This window comes from Rhinolophus ferrumequinum, chromosome 12 (assembly GCF_004115265.2).
Source record: "Rhinolophus ferrumequinum isolate MPI-CBG mRhiFer1 chromosome 12, mRhiFer1_v1.p, whole genome shotgun sequence".
Lineage (NCBI taxonomy): Eukaryota > Metazoa > Chordata > Mammalia > Chiroptera > Rhinolophidae > Rhinolophus > Rhinolophus ferrumequinum.
Genome location: NC_046295.1, coordinates 49,895,945 through 49,916,592, shown reverse-complemented (window position 1 = coordinate 49,916,592; position 20,648 = coordinate 49,895,945). Strand labels below are relative to the sequence as shown.

General features: G+C 36.7%; 1 protein-coding gene across 2 annotated transcripts; it reads left to right on the top strand.

The window, feature by feature from the left end:
• Positions 1–8,546: 8,546 nt before the first annotated feature.
• On the top strand, positions 8,547–20,406 carry NDUFB6 (NADH:ubiquinone oxidoreductase subunit B6). 2 transcript variants are annotated; one of them, XM_033123993.1, is made up of 4 exons: positions 8,553–8,866; positions 10,721–10,813; positions 16,352–16,396; positions 20,190–20,406. In XM_033123993.1, exons 1-4 carry the CDS (start codon positions 8,687–8,689, stop codon positions 20,256–20,258), a joined length of 387 nt encoding a protein of 128 aa, XP_032979884.1. In that variant the 5' UTR covers positions 8,553–8,686; the 3' UTR covers positions 20,259–20,406. The 2 variants fall into 2 exon arrangements, with proteins under 2 accessions (XP_032979885.1, XP_032979884.1); XM_033123994.1 differs by lacking the exon at positions 10,721–10,813 and having other exon boundaries at positions 8,547–8,866.
• The last annotated feature ends 242 nt before the right edge of the window (positions 20,407–20,648 follow it).

Below are 20,648 nucleotides of genomic sequence, written 5' to 3'. Positions count from 1 at the left end.
ACATTAATTGACAGTATCCTAACCTGGAAAAGAGCAATTTCTTAATATTCAGGAGCCTGGATACCAAAATCCAATTTACAACTTCTTGCAGTTCTTAACTAGTGATGCATAGTCCAGGCCATGATGACCGAGTTAGAGTCCGGAGTCCAGAGATAACATCATCTTCAAACAGACCAAACCCCAGGAAGGATGTCAGCCCTCAAAACTGCCTGACTGACTCCCCCATTCCTATATAAGAAAAAACTAACCTGAAGTTAAGTGCAGCTGTCTATCAGGCACTACCCTGACCAAGCAGTTTGCCAGTATTTCTCTTTTCCTAACTTTTATAATACTTTTCCTTTCCTTTTTTTTTTTTTTTTTAAGATTTTTTTATTGGGGAAACGGAACAGGATTTTATTGGGGAACAGTGTGTACTTCCAGGTCTTTTTCCAAGTCAAGTTGTTCTCCTTTTAATCTTAGTTGTGGAGGGCGCAGCTCAGCTCCAGGTCCAGTTGCCATTGTTAGTTGCTGGGGGCAGAGCCCACCATCCCTTGTGGGAGTCAAAGAATGGAACTGGCAACCTTGTGGTTGAAAGCCCTCTGGCCCATGTGGGAAATCGAACCAGCAGTCTTCAGTGTCAGGAGCACGGAGCTCCAACCGCCTAAGCCACTGGACTGGCCTAATAACACTTTTTCTTGATCTTCCACTTTGTAGAGTCTTGTGTGAATGCTTCACCTTCTGTGAATGACCAGGGGTTAACTTCATGCCACGACATTTTCATTGTTGATCCACTAAAACGAACAAGCCATGTTTCCTTTTTTAAGAGGAAGGTGTTAAAAGTACTTCATTTGATCGTGAGTAGCTTGGGAAGAAACGAAGTATACCATTTCCTCTGACTTTAATTTCTCTAAACCACTCAGTCAACAAAAATCACAGACTCAAAAGGTTGTTGTGAGCCTTAAATAAAATATATACATGAAAGTACTTTACAAACTGGAAATTTTTATGCCAATTATAGGTACTATAATTAAGATTTATCCACCAAAATACACATTGTTTTCACTGAATGAATATTGGTATAATTAATGAGTGAAATAGTCTTTCCCTAATGATGCAGCTAAAATGTTCGAGTAACATTTAATGAATTGAGCAATGCTAACAAGCACTGGTACAATTCTGGCTAAAATAAATATTAAAAAAGAATTTTATCTAGTTTTGTGTTTCAATTCTCCATTTCATTGGGCCTGCCCTAGACATATTTTTTCTTAATTTAAATTTGCCAGGTGGGCCGACCCAGTGGCTCAGGTGGTTGGAGCGCCGCGCTCCTAATACCGAGATTGCCAGTTCGATCCCCACATGGGCCAGTGAGCTGCGCGCTCTACAGCTAAGATTGTGAACAACAGCTCTCCCTGGAGCTGGGCTGCTGTGAACAGGGGGAGGTTGGCATGAACTGCGGTGAGCTGCCGTGGGCTACCGTGTGCTGCCATGAGCGGCCGGTGGCCAGCGTGAGTGGCCAGCAGCCAGCGAGAGCTGCTGTGAGCCGCTGTGAGTGGTGGTGGTGGTAAGGGGGGAGTCCAGGGAGCTGTGTCCTACACAACTAGACTGAGAAACAATGGCTTGAACCGAAGGGGATGAGGGTGAGGAGGAAGCAGAAGAAGGGGGAAAAATAAAATTAAAAATAAAATAAATTTGCCAGGTAAATAAATTGATGACAGTGGTTATGTGTTATCTGAAGTAGGCAGAATCTGTGCGTGCGTGCGTGTGTGTGTGTGTGTGTGTGTGTAAACAAAGAAGTGAGGAGAATAATAATAACTCTTCCGGATTATGACCACTACATCATCATGCTAATGAAATACATAAGAAAAGAGAACAAAGAAGCCATTCAAATGTTCCCATCACTCATATCACTACAGAAACTCATAAATACACCAACGCAAATGTGTGGAGATTTAAGATAACTTATGAGCAGCAAAGAAACAAAATGTTATTTCAAAAACAAACAGAAGACAGCTGTGTTTTCATAATGATGAAGGCTTTTAATGTTAATTAAAAATTTTTAAACAATACTTTTCCTTTTTACTAATAAGGACTTTAAGACTCTATTGAGTCTGTCAGCTCTATTGAGTAAGAAGTGAACGTGAAGTTTATCAATTGTTATGTAAATTTGTTATAATCAATTGGCATGATTCAGATTCCACCTCCCTTCCTCCAAAAGCTATTTCTTTCATCCAAAGGAAATCAATTAAAATTAAAGGGAGAGGGCCGGTCCGGTGGCTTGAACACTTTGCCCTGATGCTTTGTGAGATATATAATAATGAAATGTAATTTACTAAGTTGAAATTAAAGAATGATCTCTTACATTTAAGAATATTGTATCATACAAAAAGTTAGTTGTCACTCTACTCCCCAAAAGGCAGTGCAACTGTTCTTATGACTATATACTTTGTTTTTTCTTTGGTTTATTCCCTGCTGGTCATTAATAACTTTATAGAAAAGAAATAATCTGTATGATGTTTACAACAGTGTTTTTCAAATTTAAGTAATGTAATAATCTCTTTTCAAGGAGGGAAAACAAATTCTTGCATATTCCTAGAGTAAAATAATTTTCATTATAACATTACTTAAATATCCACAAACAAAAATTACATATAATCTCATTGTTATATTTTGTTTCAACTATAAAACTGAAATTAATTTACAGATTAAATACAAACAAAAATCTAACACTAATAAAATTCAACAGCGGATATGTTTTAACAATGCAAAAAAAAAGTGATGTTAGTTTGAATAGTGGAAAGATTTATTTTGTGTTGTCTGCTTCATTGTTTATTGTCTTGATTTTGAAAATGCTGGAACATTACTTGAGTCATTGAGCATTGTTTTTATTTTTCCTTTTAATCAATTACATTAATTTTAACCAATTCATTGTTTTATTGGGCTGATCTGCGTAATAGCACCCTTCAAGAATTGCAATAGTAACAAAATATTCTAACAATATGGAGGCATAATGAAAACTTTTTCATTTTGCCTATTCCTTACCTCTGAATTCGTTACTTACTGAATGAACTGTTGCTAGTCAATATATACAAAGGTGGAATCTTTGCTGTGAAGTGCTGTGTGCTATAAGGTTGTTCCATTTACCATTTCCCTACCTATAAATGAAACCTTATTCATATAGTGTGCCATAATATCACTTGGTTCCCAAGCAAATTTGGGTACTTGGTTATAGTAAGGTGGTCTAGAATGATCTAGAATAGGCTCACATAAACCTTTTAAAATTACTGTTGAAATGAAAACACAAAATTAGAAATTCTTGTCGAGAACTTGAGGCAAGGTCGCCTTCTGTATTACAGAGTTAGTGATTTTAATCAATGACTCTTTCTAGAGTGTCTGATTGGCATCACGGGCCATTGAAAATGCAGAGATCCAACTAGAAGTAAAGCTTGAGCAAATGGACTTGCTTTGGACTACTAAATGCTTGAGAAGTAAATTTATTCTGCTATATTAATCTCAGAAGAATATTAAGACAGCTGTAGTCATGTCAACCGTGCTCCTTCCAAGTTTTGTGGGCTGGTTAAACAAACCTTTTGTAAAACCCAATTTTAATTGCATTAATTTTTCAGCAAGCTTGAGCGCCCCCTTGTGGGATCCAGTAGTTTTCCAGGTGCTGCAAGACCATCTGATTTATAAGTACACATTTCCCAGGGGTACTAAGCTGAATATGCTGCCCATTGTGCTTTACCTTTATTCAACCTATCTTCAAGGGTTTCACAGCTATAGGTAAAGTGGATATATGGTAGACAGTAGCCAGTAGTATAAGAGTACATTTTCCAAACAATGTTCATATCATTTTCTTTCATTTTCTTTTTAAATGTGGTGGTGGGAGGTGGAGAAAGAGTAGTGATTTTCCTAAGTCAGAAAGAAGGCCCATATTCAAGAAATTCCTAGATGTCTTTAACTCTACTCACAAAGGAAACATTTATTGGAGTTATCAAATGCCTTATTGAGAATCTAAATACAGTCCTTCCTGGGATGATTAAGCACTCGGGGACTTACTCTCACTTGAGTACCAATTGTTTGGATCTCATAACAGAGTTGAGAGTGCTAGCCTAAGTAGCTATAGAATTTCAGTCCAAAATGTACTTGTTATAAAACAGAATGAGGATTAAGACTAGCTTAAAGGCACAGTGTACTTACTACTTCAAGGCATAGAGCTTTAAAAAGGTCTTATTTGGAAGAATTTCAAACATATACAAAATAGTATATGAGAGGAGTATAATTAATCCCCATTTACCTATCAGAAAGTTTCAACAATTACCAACTCATTACTATTCTGCCATACCAATTCCTCCCTCTCCAGTTATTAAGTAAATTCCAGACATCATATTCTTTCAGTCATAAATAATTCAGGAGGTATTTCCAAAAGATAGATTTCCCCTTTAAAAGTATAACCACAACATCATCACATACAAAATTAACAATAATTCCTTAACATCATAAAAGATCGAGGTAGTGTTGAAATTTCCCTTATCGTCTCTCTTTTTTAAAAAGACTTTTAAAAGAGCAGTTTGAGGTTTACAATAAAATTGCGAGGAAAGTAAAGTTTCTATATACTCCCTTGTCTCACACATGCATAGCCTGCCCCATTATTGACATCATTCACCAGAATTTTTTTAAAGCAATGATGAACCTACACTGATACATCATAAGTAACCAAAGTCAATAGTTTACCTAAGGGTTCACTCTTAGTGTTGCACATTCAATGGGTTTAGACAAATGTAAAGTAACATATTCCATCATTACATTATCATACAGAATATTTTTCACTGCCCCAAAAATTCTCTGTGCTCTGCCCATTCATCTCCCCACCTCCACCAGCCCTGGAAATCACTGATCTTTTTATTGTCTCCATAGTTTTGCCTTTTCCAGAATGTCATATAGTTGGACTCATACAGTATGTAGCCTTCTCAGATTGGTTTCTTTCACTTAGTAATATGCATTTAAAATTCCTCCATGCCTTTTCATGGCTTGATAGTTCATTTCTTTTTGGCACTGAAGAATATCCCATCATCTGGATGTACTAGAGTTTATTTATTCACTCACCTACTGAAGGACATCTTGATTGCTTCCAAGTTTTTGGCAGTTATGAATAAAGTTGCTATAAACATCCATATGCAGGTTTTTGTGTGGACATAAGTTTCCAACTCCTGTGGGTAAATACCAAAGAACAAAATCGCTGGACTGTATAGTAAGAGAACGTTTAGTTTTATAAGAAACTGCTAAACAGTCTTCCAAATTGTCTGTACCATTTTAAGTCATTCCCACCAGCAATATATGAGACTCCTATTGCTCTGTATCCTGGTCAGCATTTGGTGTTGTCCGTGTTCCAGATATTGGCCATGTTAATCGGTGTGTAGTGGTGACTCATTGTTTCAATTTGCATTTCCCTGATCACATATGATGTGGAGCATCTTTTCATATGGTTACTTACCATCTGTATATCTTCTTTTATGAAGTGTCTGTTAAGGTCTTTTATGAAGTGTCTGTTAAGGTCATTTTTTAAGGCCTAAAAAAAACGAATCTCTTCATTTTTTAATCAGGATGTTTGTATGTTATTATTGTTATCGTTTCTTTTGATTTATGGGTTCTTGTCTTTTTTTCCCCTTGACATATTTTTGTTTAAGAAACAGAGTTGCGGGGCGGTCAGATGGCTCAGTTGGTTAGAGCAGTTGGTTAGAGCACGCGAGCTCTCAACAACAAGGTTGCAGTTTCAATTCCCTCATCGAATGGTGGGCTGCGCCCCCTGCAACTAAGATTGAAAATGGCGACTAGACTTAGAGCTGAGCTGCGCCCTCCACAACTAGATTGAAGGACAACGTGGAGCTTATGGGCCCTGGAGAAACACACTGTTCCCCAATATTCCCCAGTAAAATTTAAAAAAAGAAAAAAGAAAAGAAACAGAGTTGCTTCTCTGCAGCTTCTGCAATCTGGATTTTTATCAATGTGTCACATTGGTGTTACATAGGAGTTCCTCTGTCTCTTATATTTCAATTAAATGAGTAGTTAGATCTAGACACTTGATCAGATTCATGTTCAATTTTTGTTCCGGAAGGCTACGTCACAGGCAGTGAGGCAGCCTTCCACCAAGAGGCACAGTTGCTCTCCTTTGAGATGTCCGTCAGCTGCTATTGATGATCACTGCATTGATTCATTCATGTAATAGTGGTAAAATAGTGATATTCTAACTCTGCCATCACTTCTTCTTTTATTAGGTCTTTATGGTTATTTGAATGTTTCCCCTCATCAACTCTTTTATTAGTCTAGAATGCAATTTGTACATAGAGGCCAGAAAAATGCTTATTTTTCCTCTACCAGTTTTTCAAATACAGAGTTGGTTCCCTAATCATTCAAAAGTGAGCAATGAGTTTTAAAAAATCATTATGAACTTATGTAGGGAATGTATTTGATATTTTTCAATCCACTGATGTCATTATACACACTGATGCTCAAATTATTCCATCTTTGACAAGTTGAAGTCTATTCAAGTTGGCTCTGGAATCCTTTTGACCTGACTCTAATAGTGTTTAAAAAACGTCCCTGCTGTTTGCTAAGACAAGATGTTCCAGATTTCTTTTACATTTCCTACCTGGGACCTGGAATTTGCTATTTCTCTAAGGCAATGGTTCTCAAAGTATGCTCTAGGGAACCCACGGAGTCCCTGTGATCCTTTCACAGAATCTATGAGGTCAAATTTATTTCATAATAATACTAACATGCTATTTGCCCTTTTTAAATCTCATTCTCTCACAAATATGTATTAAGTTTCCCAAAGGCTCGTGATCTGTGATATTATGATTGAATGCGGAAGTGGTATAAGAATTCTGCTGTCATTTATTAAGCCAGGCATTAAAGAAATTTACAAAAATGTAAAACAATGGCATTCTTCTCACTAAACAATTTTTATTAATTTTGCTATTTTAAATATTTAAATATTTTGTTATTTTAAAATGTTTCATTTCTAAGGCAGTTCTAAATTCATACATACAACTCACACAAACAAAAGCTCTTTGGGGGCCTCAACAATTTTTAAGAGTTTGAAATAAGTTTGGGAAGCAATATGTTTGAGAACTGCCACTCCAAGGAGTCCTAGTTCCTTTAATGGAAAATGGTATTAGAGATCACAACCTAGGAGCTAGAGATGTTCGTGATTACTAGGTTGGCCATCGTTTTTTAGGCCATTGTTTTTAGTGCAGAGCTAAGATAAAATTTTGTATATATATTAAAGATAAAATACTTCATGAGCTGATGATTCTTTCAATTCAAATTCAGAACTGCAGAGTTTTTACTTAACTCCTACAATTTACATTTGTATCTCCTTTCTCCCATTACAAAACCCCAGCATAAGCCATTTATTTTTCATGTCAGATTAACAATACCACCATTACCATCACTACCAATACGATGACGTAAAACAGCTGAAGATTTTTTTTTGCAGTTCTTTTTGTCTTTGAGGTGTATCTCTCTATAGATGTACAGTAATTTGATGGTTTAAAGTTACTTTATATGGTGTGTTTTTGAGATTATTATCACCAAGCAGATCAGTTAGAACCATGTGTTTTTACTTTTGATATTTAGAGGCTGCTTTTTTTGTAAATTTAATTTCATGCTATGAAATGTTTACATGTTTCTAGAGTCAAATCTATTAAATAAGATATATTCAGAGAAGTTTAGCTTCTATCCCTTCTCCTCTATCCTATTCCCTTCCTCCCCATAGGTAACATTTAAAAAAAAAAAAATCAAGTTTTCCTTTCCATTATTTTTAAAATTTAAGCAAACATGTATATATATTTAGTATTATTGCCACCCTCCCTTTTTTGAATAAAAGGTAACATTCTATATACACTTGTCTCTCCTTAGTTTTATTCATTTAACAATATATTTAAAAATAATCCACAATTGCATATAGAGCACTTCATTGTGTTATTGTACCATAAATTTATTCAACCAGTCCTCTATTGAGGAATTTTGGGGTAATTTCCAGTATTTTTTATACATAGTGCTGCAGTGAATAGCCGTGCACATTCCTTTTATATTTTTACTGTATCTTTAGGATGGAGTCCTAGAAATGGGATAGCAGGTCAACATGTGTATGCATCTAATTCTCCTAAACTACTCTTTTTATTTCCGAAGTACATACAAATGAAGGAACATACTGATATAGCTGGTCAAGGTCATTTGACCAGTCACCCTCACGGCTGGGATTTAAACTTGGACGTAAGGCTCCAGACTCTCTAAGTCAGGGGAAGAGTAATTCCAAGGTGAGAAAGGCAAATGAAGAACTTTGCATTGGGACACCACATTCAATGAATCATATATTCGCAACGTTCCAGCTCCCAGCACACCAGTTCTTCCTTATCAGAACCTCTAGTCCTCTCACTTCTCATACTTTTTTCTTGTCGCCTCTTCTCTTTCCCACAAATAAAACGCTGCCCCAACCGCAAATCGGGGCTCGCGCAGGTCTCTGCGCATGCTCAGCCACTACGCAGAGATTGGAGCCGCTGCAGAGGTAGGACCAGAGTGACATCATATCGGCGCGCCGCTCCCAGGCGTCCTCGCAAGGTCGCTTTGCCGAGAGGGAGCGCGCATAAGTGACAAGACCCTGGTTCGGGGGCGCGCCGTCTCTTTCTGCCTGGGTACCAGCGGCGACATGACGGGGTACACGCCAGACGAGAAGCTGCGGCTGCAGCAGCTTCGAGAACTGAGAAGGCGATGGCTGAAGGACCAGGAGCTGAGCCCCCGGGAGCCGGTGCTGCCCCCGCAGAGGATGTGGCCTATGGAGAGTTTCTGGAATAAATTTCTGCAGAACCAGACCCCCTGGAAGAACATGGTGAGTGACAGGCCTTCCCCGCCCCCATACGCACAACCCACCACGACCTGGGACGCCTACTCCTTGTAGCCAAACCAAGGGCTGACAAACATCGCCTTGGTGTGCGGGCTGACACCGCCCGCAAGTCCTGGTAGTTCCCCGAGGGAGAAGCAGGTTCAACTGAGACTTAGGTTTAGCGGGGATGCTGCCTTGTCTTAATAGTCCTGGGCTGGGAGCTGGGAGTCCAGGAGTATGTACGGCTTTGGAAGAGTCATGCCCCTTTGCTATCAAATGTGACGAGAGCGAATCTGTTTAGGTTTTACGTTTGGTTCTCTTTTGACTAGATATCTTCCCTGAGAATGATAGCCAAGGATTCACTAGTTAAAATTCTATGATTTTAGTATTTGAGAACATTTGTCTGATTTTTTTAAGGTTGAGGTTAGGAGACCAACTAACATTACATCCAACTACCAGAAGGCACCAGGAGCCTCTAGCTGGTAGTGCAGCCTCCAGGCTATCACCACAAAAGACAGGGCCTGTTGGTGTGCTCCAAGAGTCATATTCATGAACCATCTTTCTAAACTACCACTATCTCCTTTTAACACACTTTTTCATTAAAAAAATGCCATGCCTGGACTTGGCAGAAAATCACTCGTTCAAGAGCTGTCTTTATTTTCAAGGTCTCTGGACATTTTCTTGAGGCCTTAATTAGATCACATCAATATGGGTGATGAACACTACGAGTTGCTTTCAGTTAGCTATGACATTGGCTGATAATGGTACTACTACTACTAAGTAACACTTGGGTGCTTACTTTGTGTGTGGCACTTTGCTGAGGGTTTTACATGTTACTTTAATTCTTTACTCCTATGAGGTAGCAAACTATTCCTAATTCTCATTTTAAATGAGTGGAAACAAGAGGCCTACAAAAATTCAGTGATTTATCTATGGTCACAGAGCTAGGAATCGAAGGAGTTCACATTGAAATCCATGTGTATCTACTTTTTTACTGTGCTCCAACGTCTGGTGCAAATTTTTCCGAGAAGATGGTATGAGATATTTATGGTGGTAAAATTAAACTCTAATTTAACCCTTCTCCCACCCTTTGTATCCTTGACATTACTTGTTGATTCTGGCAGCCACTGGTTGAAAGTAGACACCCTACCCATCAGCTAGTGATATAATCATTTGTTAAAATCTGTCTTTCCTTACTTTGAGTTAATTTTTACGTCTATAATCATATCTATTATAACACTTAGAATCCTTTCCGTGAAAGGGTAGATGTGTTTCAGTCAAATTGGCTGCCGTGGCGAAGTTCCATTTTTTAGTTCTCTTTTGCCTTTCTCTTTTAAAGTAGTGTGAAGGCATCTCAAAGTGAGCTTGGAACACCCCTATCCCAGTATGTAAAACACTTTTTCCAGCATCGGTGTGCCCAGGTTTTCTGCCTTACACCTAGAATGATGCAAGTGGTGGCGATTGTATCTGAAATTGATAAATTAGGGACATGACTACCTGAAAAATTCTATAGGTTTGATTACTCTGGTTAAATCAGTAAAAAGTCTTCCATTATTTATGCCATGTTTTATCTTGAACAAAAATAAAGGATATTTTTAGAAATAAGTTTTAAAAGAAATATCTATTAATGTCTTACTATAGTTTTGCAAAACGCTACTTAAGCGTCCTTTGCCCTCAACTCTGGCCGGCCCTATAAAAATATTTGAATGGGTCAGGTTAGCTACAGACTATCAAGAACTATGTAGCATTTAGAGATTTTAATGTAATCATGACATTGTTTTATCATTGAGGCTTTTTTTCTGCCACAAATGTAAAAGACGAGGTATCTGTTTATTTTGTGTATTGTTTTTTTCCCCCCAGATCTATAAGACATACCGACACACTATCTTTGCTTTCACTCATGTACTTATACCGGCCTGGATTATTCATTATTATCTCAAATATCATGTGAATGTAAGTATGTTTTAAATATGTGTTTTTCAGAATTTATTTTCAGTATTGTACAAAACTATTTCTTATGTGGGTATGCCCTACCTTGCTTTACTTAGTGGAAATAATCCGTCACTTATAACTAATTTTGAACTACTTTGAATCCTTTTAGGTAAAAGGTTTGATGAAACTTAAATAATGTATGGTTTTTCAAAAAGGAAATCTTTATATATTAGTTGCTTACAACTTGAAATGCACTCCTCATAGAAACAGTACTTAAATGATCAGAATGTGGTTGACATTATAATATTAGTGTAAACTCAGGGTCATGAGTAAGAAGAGAGAAAAGAATTTCTGCTTCTTTTTTTGAGCATAGATCTGGTATAAGATAAAATTCAAGATAAACAAAGGTTATCTTTGTCATCATCCCATTTCCCTTTTCTTCATTTTATATGCTTTTTCACAACTTTTTTCTTAAGAATCCAGGATGTTCAAAGGCTTGAACTTTTTCACTGAAAGATCTTCCATGTGGTGATTGAACTGAGCCAGTTGCCATCTTTTAAAGGCTAAGGATAGCCTGGTTAGGGTACGGGCTCCCCATCAGGGTTAGGAAGGAGTGCATTTTGGGGAGTGGCATGGAAGGGAGAGCAGTGGTGGCTGCCTAGCATGGAGTATTGTAACCCAAACAGAGTAGGAGGGGATTCTTGTACCCACTGAGGAGTGTTAGAGCCTGAATGGGTTGCTAGGTGGGTGGAGAGTGGGGGAGTTAGTACACCTGTTTGGAGAGTAACCAGCAACAACTTGGTGTATGTAGGATATTGAAACCTAAGCAAGGGGACGAGGACATCTGGAACCGTGTTTCCCTGAAAATAAGACCTAGCTGGACAATCAGCTTTAATGCATCTTTTGGAGCAAAAATTAATATAAGACCCAGTCTTATTTTACTATAACACCAGGTCTTTATAATATAATATAGTATAGCATAATATAATATAATATAATACCAGGTCTTATATTAATTTATACTTATACATGTATACTTAAACACTTATAGATGTTAAGTGTAGATATTTCCTAGCTCTGTCCACTGACAGCATCTGGAGGCAGTGCTACCTTGTGGTAATTAGTACATCTAGTAGCCTGGTCTTATTTTCTGAATAAAATTCTCCATGGACAGGATCCAGAGCTCTTTGGAGAAATGGCCCATTCCAGGGCTGGGGCAGGGAAAATACAAGATGAGTTTGTTGTGCCAGAAAGTAAGGAATTATTTAAAGAATGATGGAGATATATCAAAAGGACATAGTCAGAAAGGACTGCCATTGGGACAATTTGAGCATCAAAATAAATAATGATAGTAGTAGATGATAGATGACTGAATAAATAAAATGTAAATCTATGAGTCCAGACTCATATAAATAATTAAATGAATTAATAAATGGGTAAAAGAGAAAGCTCTTTTGTATTATACAATAGACTGCTACATAATAAATGGACAAGGAATAATATTAGGTTGGTGCGAAAGTAATTGCGGTTCAACAGGTTAAAATAGTAATTGCAGAAACCACAATTACTTTTGCACCAACCTAATAGAAAAGTCATCATTTGAGAATCATCATAGTAATATTTTATTTAGCTAAGGAACATCAAAAGATGCTAAGATTAATTCCAAAATACATATCTTCAACATACTTATTTGTTACAAAGGGGAAAAAAGGTAATTTTGTGGTACAGAAACCTGGCAAGCACCAGCTTAATCAAGAAATTTAAATTAACATTCCCAATAATGGGACAAACTGAAATTGTGTACTACTTGATAAGATACAATAAAAAAAAACAGCATCAATTTTGAGATATTCCTGCCAAAAATGCATAATCTGAATCTAATCATGAGGAAACATAAGACAAACCCAAACTGAGGGAGTTTTCTGCATAATAATTGGCTTGTTATCTTCAAAAGTGTCAAGATCATGAAAGTTAAAGATTAAAGATTCCAGGTTGAAGAAAACTAAAGAGGTATGTCAACTAAATGCAGTTCTTGATTAACAGGCTTAATCTGCTTAGTCAAAAGAACAAAGATGGTATTGGCAGTCAGAATTTTAAAGAGCATATACAATGGAGAACAAGTCACGTAAGAGGGGATTTTCTGAGAATTTTAAACAAATTATGGAAACAATTGGTAAAATTTGAATGGGTTCTTTAGGTAGAAGTTAGGAATGTATCAATGTTAATTTCATAATTTTGATGGCTGTATATTGATTATTTTATGAATATCATCCTTATTTGTAGGCAATACATCCTAAAGTAATAAACCAGTCAGCAATTTATCATGAAGTGATTCAATAAAAACAATATTTTTACAATTCTTACAACTTTCTATAAGTTTAAAATTATTTCAAGATAAAAACAAAAATTAAGGACTTCCTAACAAATTATGGATAATCCAGTTGAGGTTTGCTTTCTGTTAGTCTGTTGAAAAGAGAATGAAACAAACTGGGGTTCTCAGAAAATTCCCTCTAATATGTATTGTTCTCTGTTGATTATGTGTCTCTTTAAAATCTGATTGCTGACATCATCTTTGTTCTCTTCACTAAGCAGATTATATCCCTTGATCTACAAGTATGGAACGGGTGGGTAGTATGTCCTCTTCTTTAATTGCTATAGAAAATATATGACACCTTTTAAAGAAGAAATAGCTCAAGTTAAATTGGGGAGGAAACCAAAGTTCAGAGTCATTTATGGCTCTAAAATTTCTAGCCTTGGAAGTTATAAGTAGGGTTTTGGAAAGGCGGGCTTTCTGGTCATGGGGAGGAAGTAAATGTGTTTAGGAGTGTATGTCCCCGCATCAGTTTCTGAGGATGTTCAAATGGACATGGCCTGTCTTATGTGTTAGAAAGATGAGATTAGTAGAGGCTAGTAGGAAATTAGAGTTGGAGTTTAGTGTTTTCATTAAATATATATATATATATATACACACACACACACACCAACCAACAGAAAATCTTTCTGCAGCCATTAAAGGGGGCTAACAATTTATATGTCTAAGGGTCAGTTTAGTTTATATTTCTATTGCCTTTGGGCTTAAACAAGGTTTCATATTTATGTTTACCTACAAGTCCACAGGCCACTTTATAGGTCTGATTTTTTCACTGTCTTAACATGCAAGATCCTAGAAAAGAAAACATTACTTTCTGTCAGTTTTTTAACATCCAAGAGTGGTTTTCATGTGCAGAAAGAACTGTTCAGTTATCTGGAATATAAAGTAATATTCAGTGTGTTAGTTTCAAATTTAAAAACTTTTTTTTCTAATTCTTTAAATCCATTTTTAAAATTCTGTTAAAACTACTTACACATCTAGAAAAATACGAAGTCTCCTTTCTTTGTTCTTATTATTTTTGGATTAATTCAAGTTGAACTCTCCTAAAACAATTCCATGTATAAACATAATCAAATTCTCTTAAGTATTTTAAACTGCATTTGTAAATTTTACATATCAATTTTATTTTTTAAGTATTTTATAGGGCAAATTAATGACCCCAAGAAGCAAAATCTTTTTAAACTTAAAATCACAAGTCTAAATCAATTATGCACTTTAACTAGAATCCTGAAACTAATATTTTAAAACCTCTAATAGCCAGATTATCTTAAATATTATAAATACTCTAAGAGAATATATGGCTTGTCCCAGTGATTTCAGAACTTATTAAATTTGACATTCACCTGTTTATACTCTGGGTTTAATTTACTTTGTCATCTATATTTAACTAAATTTTTCTAGAATTTAAAAGACATTTATAAGAGAAGCACATTTAACAAGCTGCAGTTACTGGGTTGACAATTCATGACATTAATATGGTTGCTTTATCTGAGGGATTCATGCTTCCAGGTGATTTTTCCTGAGCCAAACATGGACATCTTTAGTTAAAGGTTTTGTGTCAATAGAGGTCCCAAGGCCTCTCTCTTCTTACCTTATTTACTCTCTTGATTTGAGTAGGACTGCATCAATAACCTTTGGAGCCCATTTACTTCAGCTAACTCCTTTACTGCCTACTTGAATTTTACAATTCTCTGTGATGACATTTCAGTGTCTTCTTGCCTCTAGCCACAGTTCTTAGAGACATTTTAATGTCTTTACATTGTATTATATAAAATGTTTTTACGCACATTTTAATGTGCTCACACTGTATTCTGCATTTCTCACCTGCTTTTGGCTCCAATTTCTCCAAGTTTTACATCCTGCCAGTAATCTTCTAGATTTTTTGGTTTGGTATTTCCTGCAGATGTATGTTCTTAATAAGTATATTTATTTAACAAATATTTATTAAGTTCCTCCTTTGTGCAAGGCACTGATACAGCAGTGAACAAGTCAGATTGAGTTCCTGCCCTCATATTTATTCTAGTCTTGGATACTGGCAAAAATAAACAAAGAGGTATATAATGGAGGTGATAAGTCTATAGAAGAAAAACTAAGCAGGGTAAAAGACAAGAGAATGACAGGGGCTGCTATTTCCTCAGGCCTCTCTGAGGAAGTGCTATTTGAAGAGAAACGTTAATGAGAGGGGATATGGATCAAGCAGATATCTAGAAGAGCGTTTCAGGTAGAGGAATCAAGTATAAGGGCCCTGACGCTCAAGCAGGCCCAACTGATTGGACTAATAGCAAAGGAGCCACCGTATTCCCAGTAAGTCTTAAAACATCTCTGGTTTTTCTATGATATGGAGGAGAGAGAGAGGTAGGCACTCAAAGAGGTAGCCAAGGGTCAGATTATGCAAGGTCTTAGAGATCACAGCAAGGACTTTGGCTTTTTCTCTAAGAAATAAAAAACTGCAGAGGAGTGATACATCTTAAAGAATCACTCTACTCTGCCTACAGAATAGATTGTAGGAGGGCATGAGTGGAAGCCGCGAGACTAGTAGGGGAAAATGATAGAGATTTAGACCAAAGGTAGTACCCTGTTTCCCCGAAAATAAGACCTAGCTGGACCATCAGCTCTAATGCGTCTTTTGGAGCAAAAATTAATGTAAGACCTGGTATATATTATATTATAATATCATATCATATCATATCATATTATATAGACCTGGTCTTATAGTAAAATAAGACTGGGTCTTATGTTAATTTTTGCTCAAAAAGACGCATTAGAGCTGATGGGTCTGCTAGGTCTTACTTTCGGGGAAAACCAGGTTTTATTTAGTATAGTAGTAGTTAGTAGTGTAGAGTTAGTAGTACATAGCGGTAGTGAGAAGCAGATTCAGGATAATAAACTCAAGGTAGAACCAACAGGATCTGCTTAGCAGTCCAAGTTTTTGACCTTAATTGGAAGAATGAAAGAGTCATGCTGGATAGGGGATAGTAGGGGTAGGGGTTGGGGGAAGTTAAGTAATTGACGTGGTTAAGTTTGAGATGCCAGTTTGATAGCCAATTAGAGATCTTGAGTAAATAGTTGGATTTGAGTCTGGAGTTTGGTGCAAGTTTTTAACTTAAGTTAAACATTTGGGATATGATGTATTTTATTTTAGGAGAAACTCTAAAACCATAATTAACAGAACATTACTTTCATTGCAGACAAAACCATATGCCATTGTTGAAACGAAGCCCAGAATATTCCCAGTAAGTCTTAAAATGTCTCTGGTTTTTCTTTTGTTCATTGTTTTTCTCTCCTTTCCCTCTCCAATCTCCAAGTGATCATTAGACTAAAATGTTCCTTCTCCCTGTCAGTTTAGTGCCTGTTTTGTATATTCTTGTTTGTTTTCTTTTTTTAAAAAAGAGGAAATTGTGAGGTAGCAGTTACAGTTGAAAATGGGAGGTGGACACGTTTCTTTTCAACCTAGCTGTAAAACGTGTGTCACCTTTGTAGTCCTAAAGTGAATTGAAGATAGGTGCCCTGTTTTCATGTAGGGTTAAAGACTTAGGGCACTAACCTGAGCGTCTATAGACACCTGAGCACAGTAATAGCAAGTGAATTCCTCTGTTATTATTTCCAAACTATCGTTTCTCAGGGCAGTTGGACCTTAACTTATCCATCTGTGAATTTAAAATCTGTTGATGTGTGCTTAAATTTTATAATATGAATATGTAACCTATTATCCTAATTTAAAATAAGTCTTTTCAGCATTAAAAGATTACACAGTAGTCAGTTTTATTGTTTGTGAGGTTATTATTTAACATAGTAAAATACATGTTATGTTCTTGTCTATTTCTGGTCAAATAATGAAATACCATCAATCTCTAAGTTCTGTAATTTTAAAAAACAAAACTCAGTGTTGATTCTTGCTTCAATCAAATGACAGTCACAGTGATCCATCATCTGTGAATTTTAGGGAGAACCACCAAAGTAAATTTTAGGGAGAACCACCAAAATTGGCTAACCTTTCCAGTTGGAACTCTGCTTTAGGAAATAGTAGGGGATTTCTTCTATATTTTATTGTGTATAATTGATATGTCAGGGCCTAGATTCCGTGTTTCCCTGAAAATAAGATCTAGCCGGACAATCAGCTCTAATGCATCTTTTGGAGCAAAAATTAATATAAGACCCAGTCTATTATATTATATTAATTATATTAATTATATTATATTATATTATATTATATTATATTATATAAGATGCGGTCTTATAGTAAAATAAGATCAGGTCTTATATTAATTTTTGCTCCAAAAGATGCATTAGAGCTGATTGTCTGGCTAGGTCTTAATTTCAGAGAAACACGGTAGTCTCAAAATAGGAAATTATCTTACTGGTTTCACCAGTTGGGCAATTTATTCTTCCATTTATATATCTGTTTATTATTTATTTGGTCATTATTGTTCAAATGAAAAGAAAGGGGGTTGTCATTAGAAGACCACATAGTGATCCCATGGCATTTCTCCTACTTTCTTATTCTTGCCATTGTGGTTTTTCCATTTCTATGCCTTTGACCCCTTTGAGAAGCTTCCCATTTGATGACCTGAAGAAAGCTCATTTGTACACATATTATTAGGTTGGTGCAAAAGTAATTGCAGTTTAAAAGGTTAAAAATAATTGTGAAAACAGCAATTACTTTTGCACCAACCTAACAGAATAGGATGGGCAGTAACAAACATACTCCCAAATTTCAGTGGCTTAATAATACAAAGCGCTATTTCTTATTGATATCACAGACTAACGTAGATCAGGCGATCTTCCTCAATCTGGTAATTATGCCACCTGGACTAGGAGGCTTCCAAGAGCATGTTAAGAGAAAAGAGGTCTGGACATCTCGGGATGCTTTTAAGGTCTAATCTTAGAAGTAGTTTATATCACTTCTCTTAAATCCTGTTGGCCAGAACTCATTCTCATTGTCCCAAATAGCTATGTAGTGGTTGTTTTTTCCCCCAGCCTCTCATGCCTGGAATTTCTGCCACAGTCCATCCTTCTAGTCACCAAATATCTCTTTGCTTCTTTCCCCCTCACATACTCCTATAACACAGTTCCTTCCTGAGGGAGAAATCCCAAATCCTATTCCATCACTGCAACCAGTCCCAAATCCAAGATCTCTAGGTGATGCACAGTAGTGTCTGTCATGTTTAGATATGACTTCTCTTGAGATTTGAGAACCAGTGAATAAATAAGGCAAGTTAACTGTATCTCTTGCCCTTGTCCCCCCATCCCACCCATTTCTCAGTGGTGGAATTAGGACAGCAGTGCAGTCACTGGTTCTTGGCAATTCTGAAATCTGTGGTCAAATATTGTGGACTCCTAACTCCTTGTGTGTAGGAAGTGACTTGAATGGGCAGATTGTTTTCTGGAAGTAACACCTTTGTTCATTGTTCTTCCTGGCCCCTGGCTCTGTCCAAGGAGTTCTTTCTTTTTCATTACCTAGACCACATGGAAAATGGGTACTGGGAGGCATGCCCTTCTTAGGGTTGTACAGCCTTTTAAATCTGCTTCCTGCTCACAGGAGGTTGAGTGCCAGAGGTTGTTTTAAGCTCATTCATAAGCCTTTGTTGTCTATATATTTGGTTTCTTTGACCATCTACTCCCCACAACATTTGGCAGGCAGAAAAAGGAAAATACTTGGTAGGAGTCTGTTTGCTTCTAGTCAGTCCCACATGCATCTGTGCTTTCTATACATGGTTACCAAGTTCTTTCCTTTGTCCTCATGCAACTGCCTCTCTCAACTCAGTGGCAGCTATGTGGAGGCCATCTGAAATAGACTGATTGAAAGGCTACCTTCACTTCAGTCTGTTCTTTGTCATAGGGCTGAGTCCCTCTGTTTACCGAGTTTTATTGGGTTTCTCAGAATTTCTTCAGTGTTAACCCTTACTGTTTAGATTCAGAAGCAACTTGATTTTCCAATCCTGCAAGGTTCTGAATTTTTTATTCTCTCCATTTTTATTTTTCCTCTCAAATCAGCCACTTCTGGCCTGAGCTCATGTTTCCTAAAGTATATTCCCAAAGCAGCTAGTAGTAAACACGTACTATAACTTTTCCCCAGCTACCTCTCCTAGAACCTCAAGTTCATTAGACTGTTTCCAAGTTACTACTGCCTTTTATTTCCACCTGTCAGCCTCTAGTGCCAGCCTTTGCCTCCAGACTAAGCCAGTGCTATGTGTTTCAATTTTTATTACCGCAGCATTAGTACCACTTCAGGGTACTATTTTCTGTTAGGGTAATGCTAGCTGTGGTAATAAATTCTTCCCAAAATTTATAATGGCTCAAACATAATAAACGTGTATTTCTTTATCAGATAATAGTCCTGAGCAGTACCAGGTCAGAAAATGGCAGGGGTGGTGATGGGTGAATAATTCTACTGTACCCAGTCATTCACGGACTCTCAGGCTGACAGAATCTGCTCTCTTGAACACAAAGCTGAAACTAAAGCTAAGGTTTTTGCTTCAAGTTATACAGCTTGTCAGTGGAGGTTCCAGGATTGTCATCACTTGGTTCTGGCTCCAAAATCCATGTCTTTTCTACCACACACTGTATCTAGGTCTGAAAAGACACCTGAACCAGCTACCTAGGCAAAGTTTGCATTCTGTCTCTACTTATCCTGTACCAAATGGTAAATTGATGATTGCCTAACACACATTTAGTTACTGTGAATACATTACCTCCTTATGTTGAGCTGAAGATGTTCCCCTGTAACTTATTTCTAGGGCTTCTCCTATTTCTTGGGACCATGCAAAATAAACATTATCCCTTTATCATTTTGTGAAGACCACTTGCCTGCCCTTTCTGTTCATTTTGAGTGAAACTTCCCGTTCTTTCACTTACACCTTAAGATTTTGAATACTGATTGCTTATATTTAGACAGCTTCTACTTTGCCTAAGTCCCTTTTATAGTATGAAGGCCAAAGCTGAACTAGATTTTTGGTGTGAGGTCTGACCAAGTAGATGCTCCTCTGCAGACAAGATTTTTGTACTAAAGCATGTTTGTTTTCCTAGGGTGATACAATTCTGGAGACTGGAGAAGTAATTCCACCAATGAAAGCATTTCCTGATCAACATCACTGAAGATTACTTTAAAATTTCAAAGGCATATAAGCCCAAGTTTTGTTGCTACATTACCATATTTACTGAATATATTTTCTGAAAAAGTAACTTTATAATAAAGTTTACTCTCAGATATGTATTGTTTTATTTCTTCCTAAACACTATACAATTTGAGACTGAATTATTTAACAATAAATGAAAACTGGATGTGCTAAAAAATGATATGAACAACCAACTACTTTTTCTGGCCATTCTTGACTTGGAAAACAGGATATAGAAAAATAGTCACTTTTCTTTTTTTTACATAGTACTTAATCTAGTCTGGTGTGTAGGTATGGAACAGAATGAAATGTTGCAATAAATATAAGAATAGAAATTCCACACACTTTTGTTTTAAGGGTGGTTTTCTGG

Excerpts from the sequence above, each read along its gene's own strand:
- NDUFB6 (XM_033123993.1), top strand. The coding sequence starts at position 8,687 with ATGACGGGGTACACGCCAGACGAGAAGCTGCGGCTGCAGCAGCTTCGA. Across the intron at positions 8,867-10,720 it reads AGACCCCCTGGAAGAACATG|ATCTATAAGACATACCGACA; the intron begins GTGAGTGACAGG and ends TTTTCCCCCCAG. Across the intron at positions 10,814-16,351 it reads ATCTCAAATATCATGTGAAT|ACAAAACCATATGCCATTGT; the intron begins GTAAGTATGTTT and ends CTTTCATTGCAG.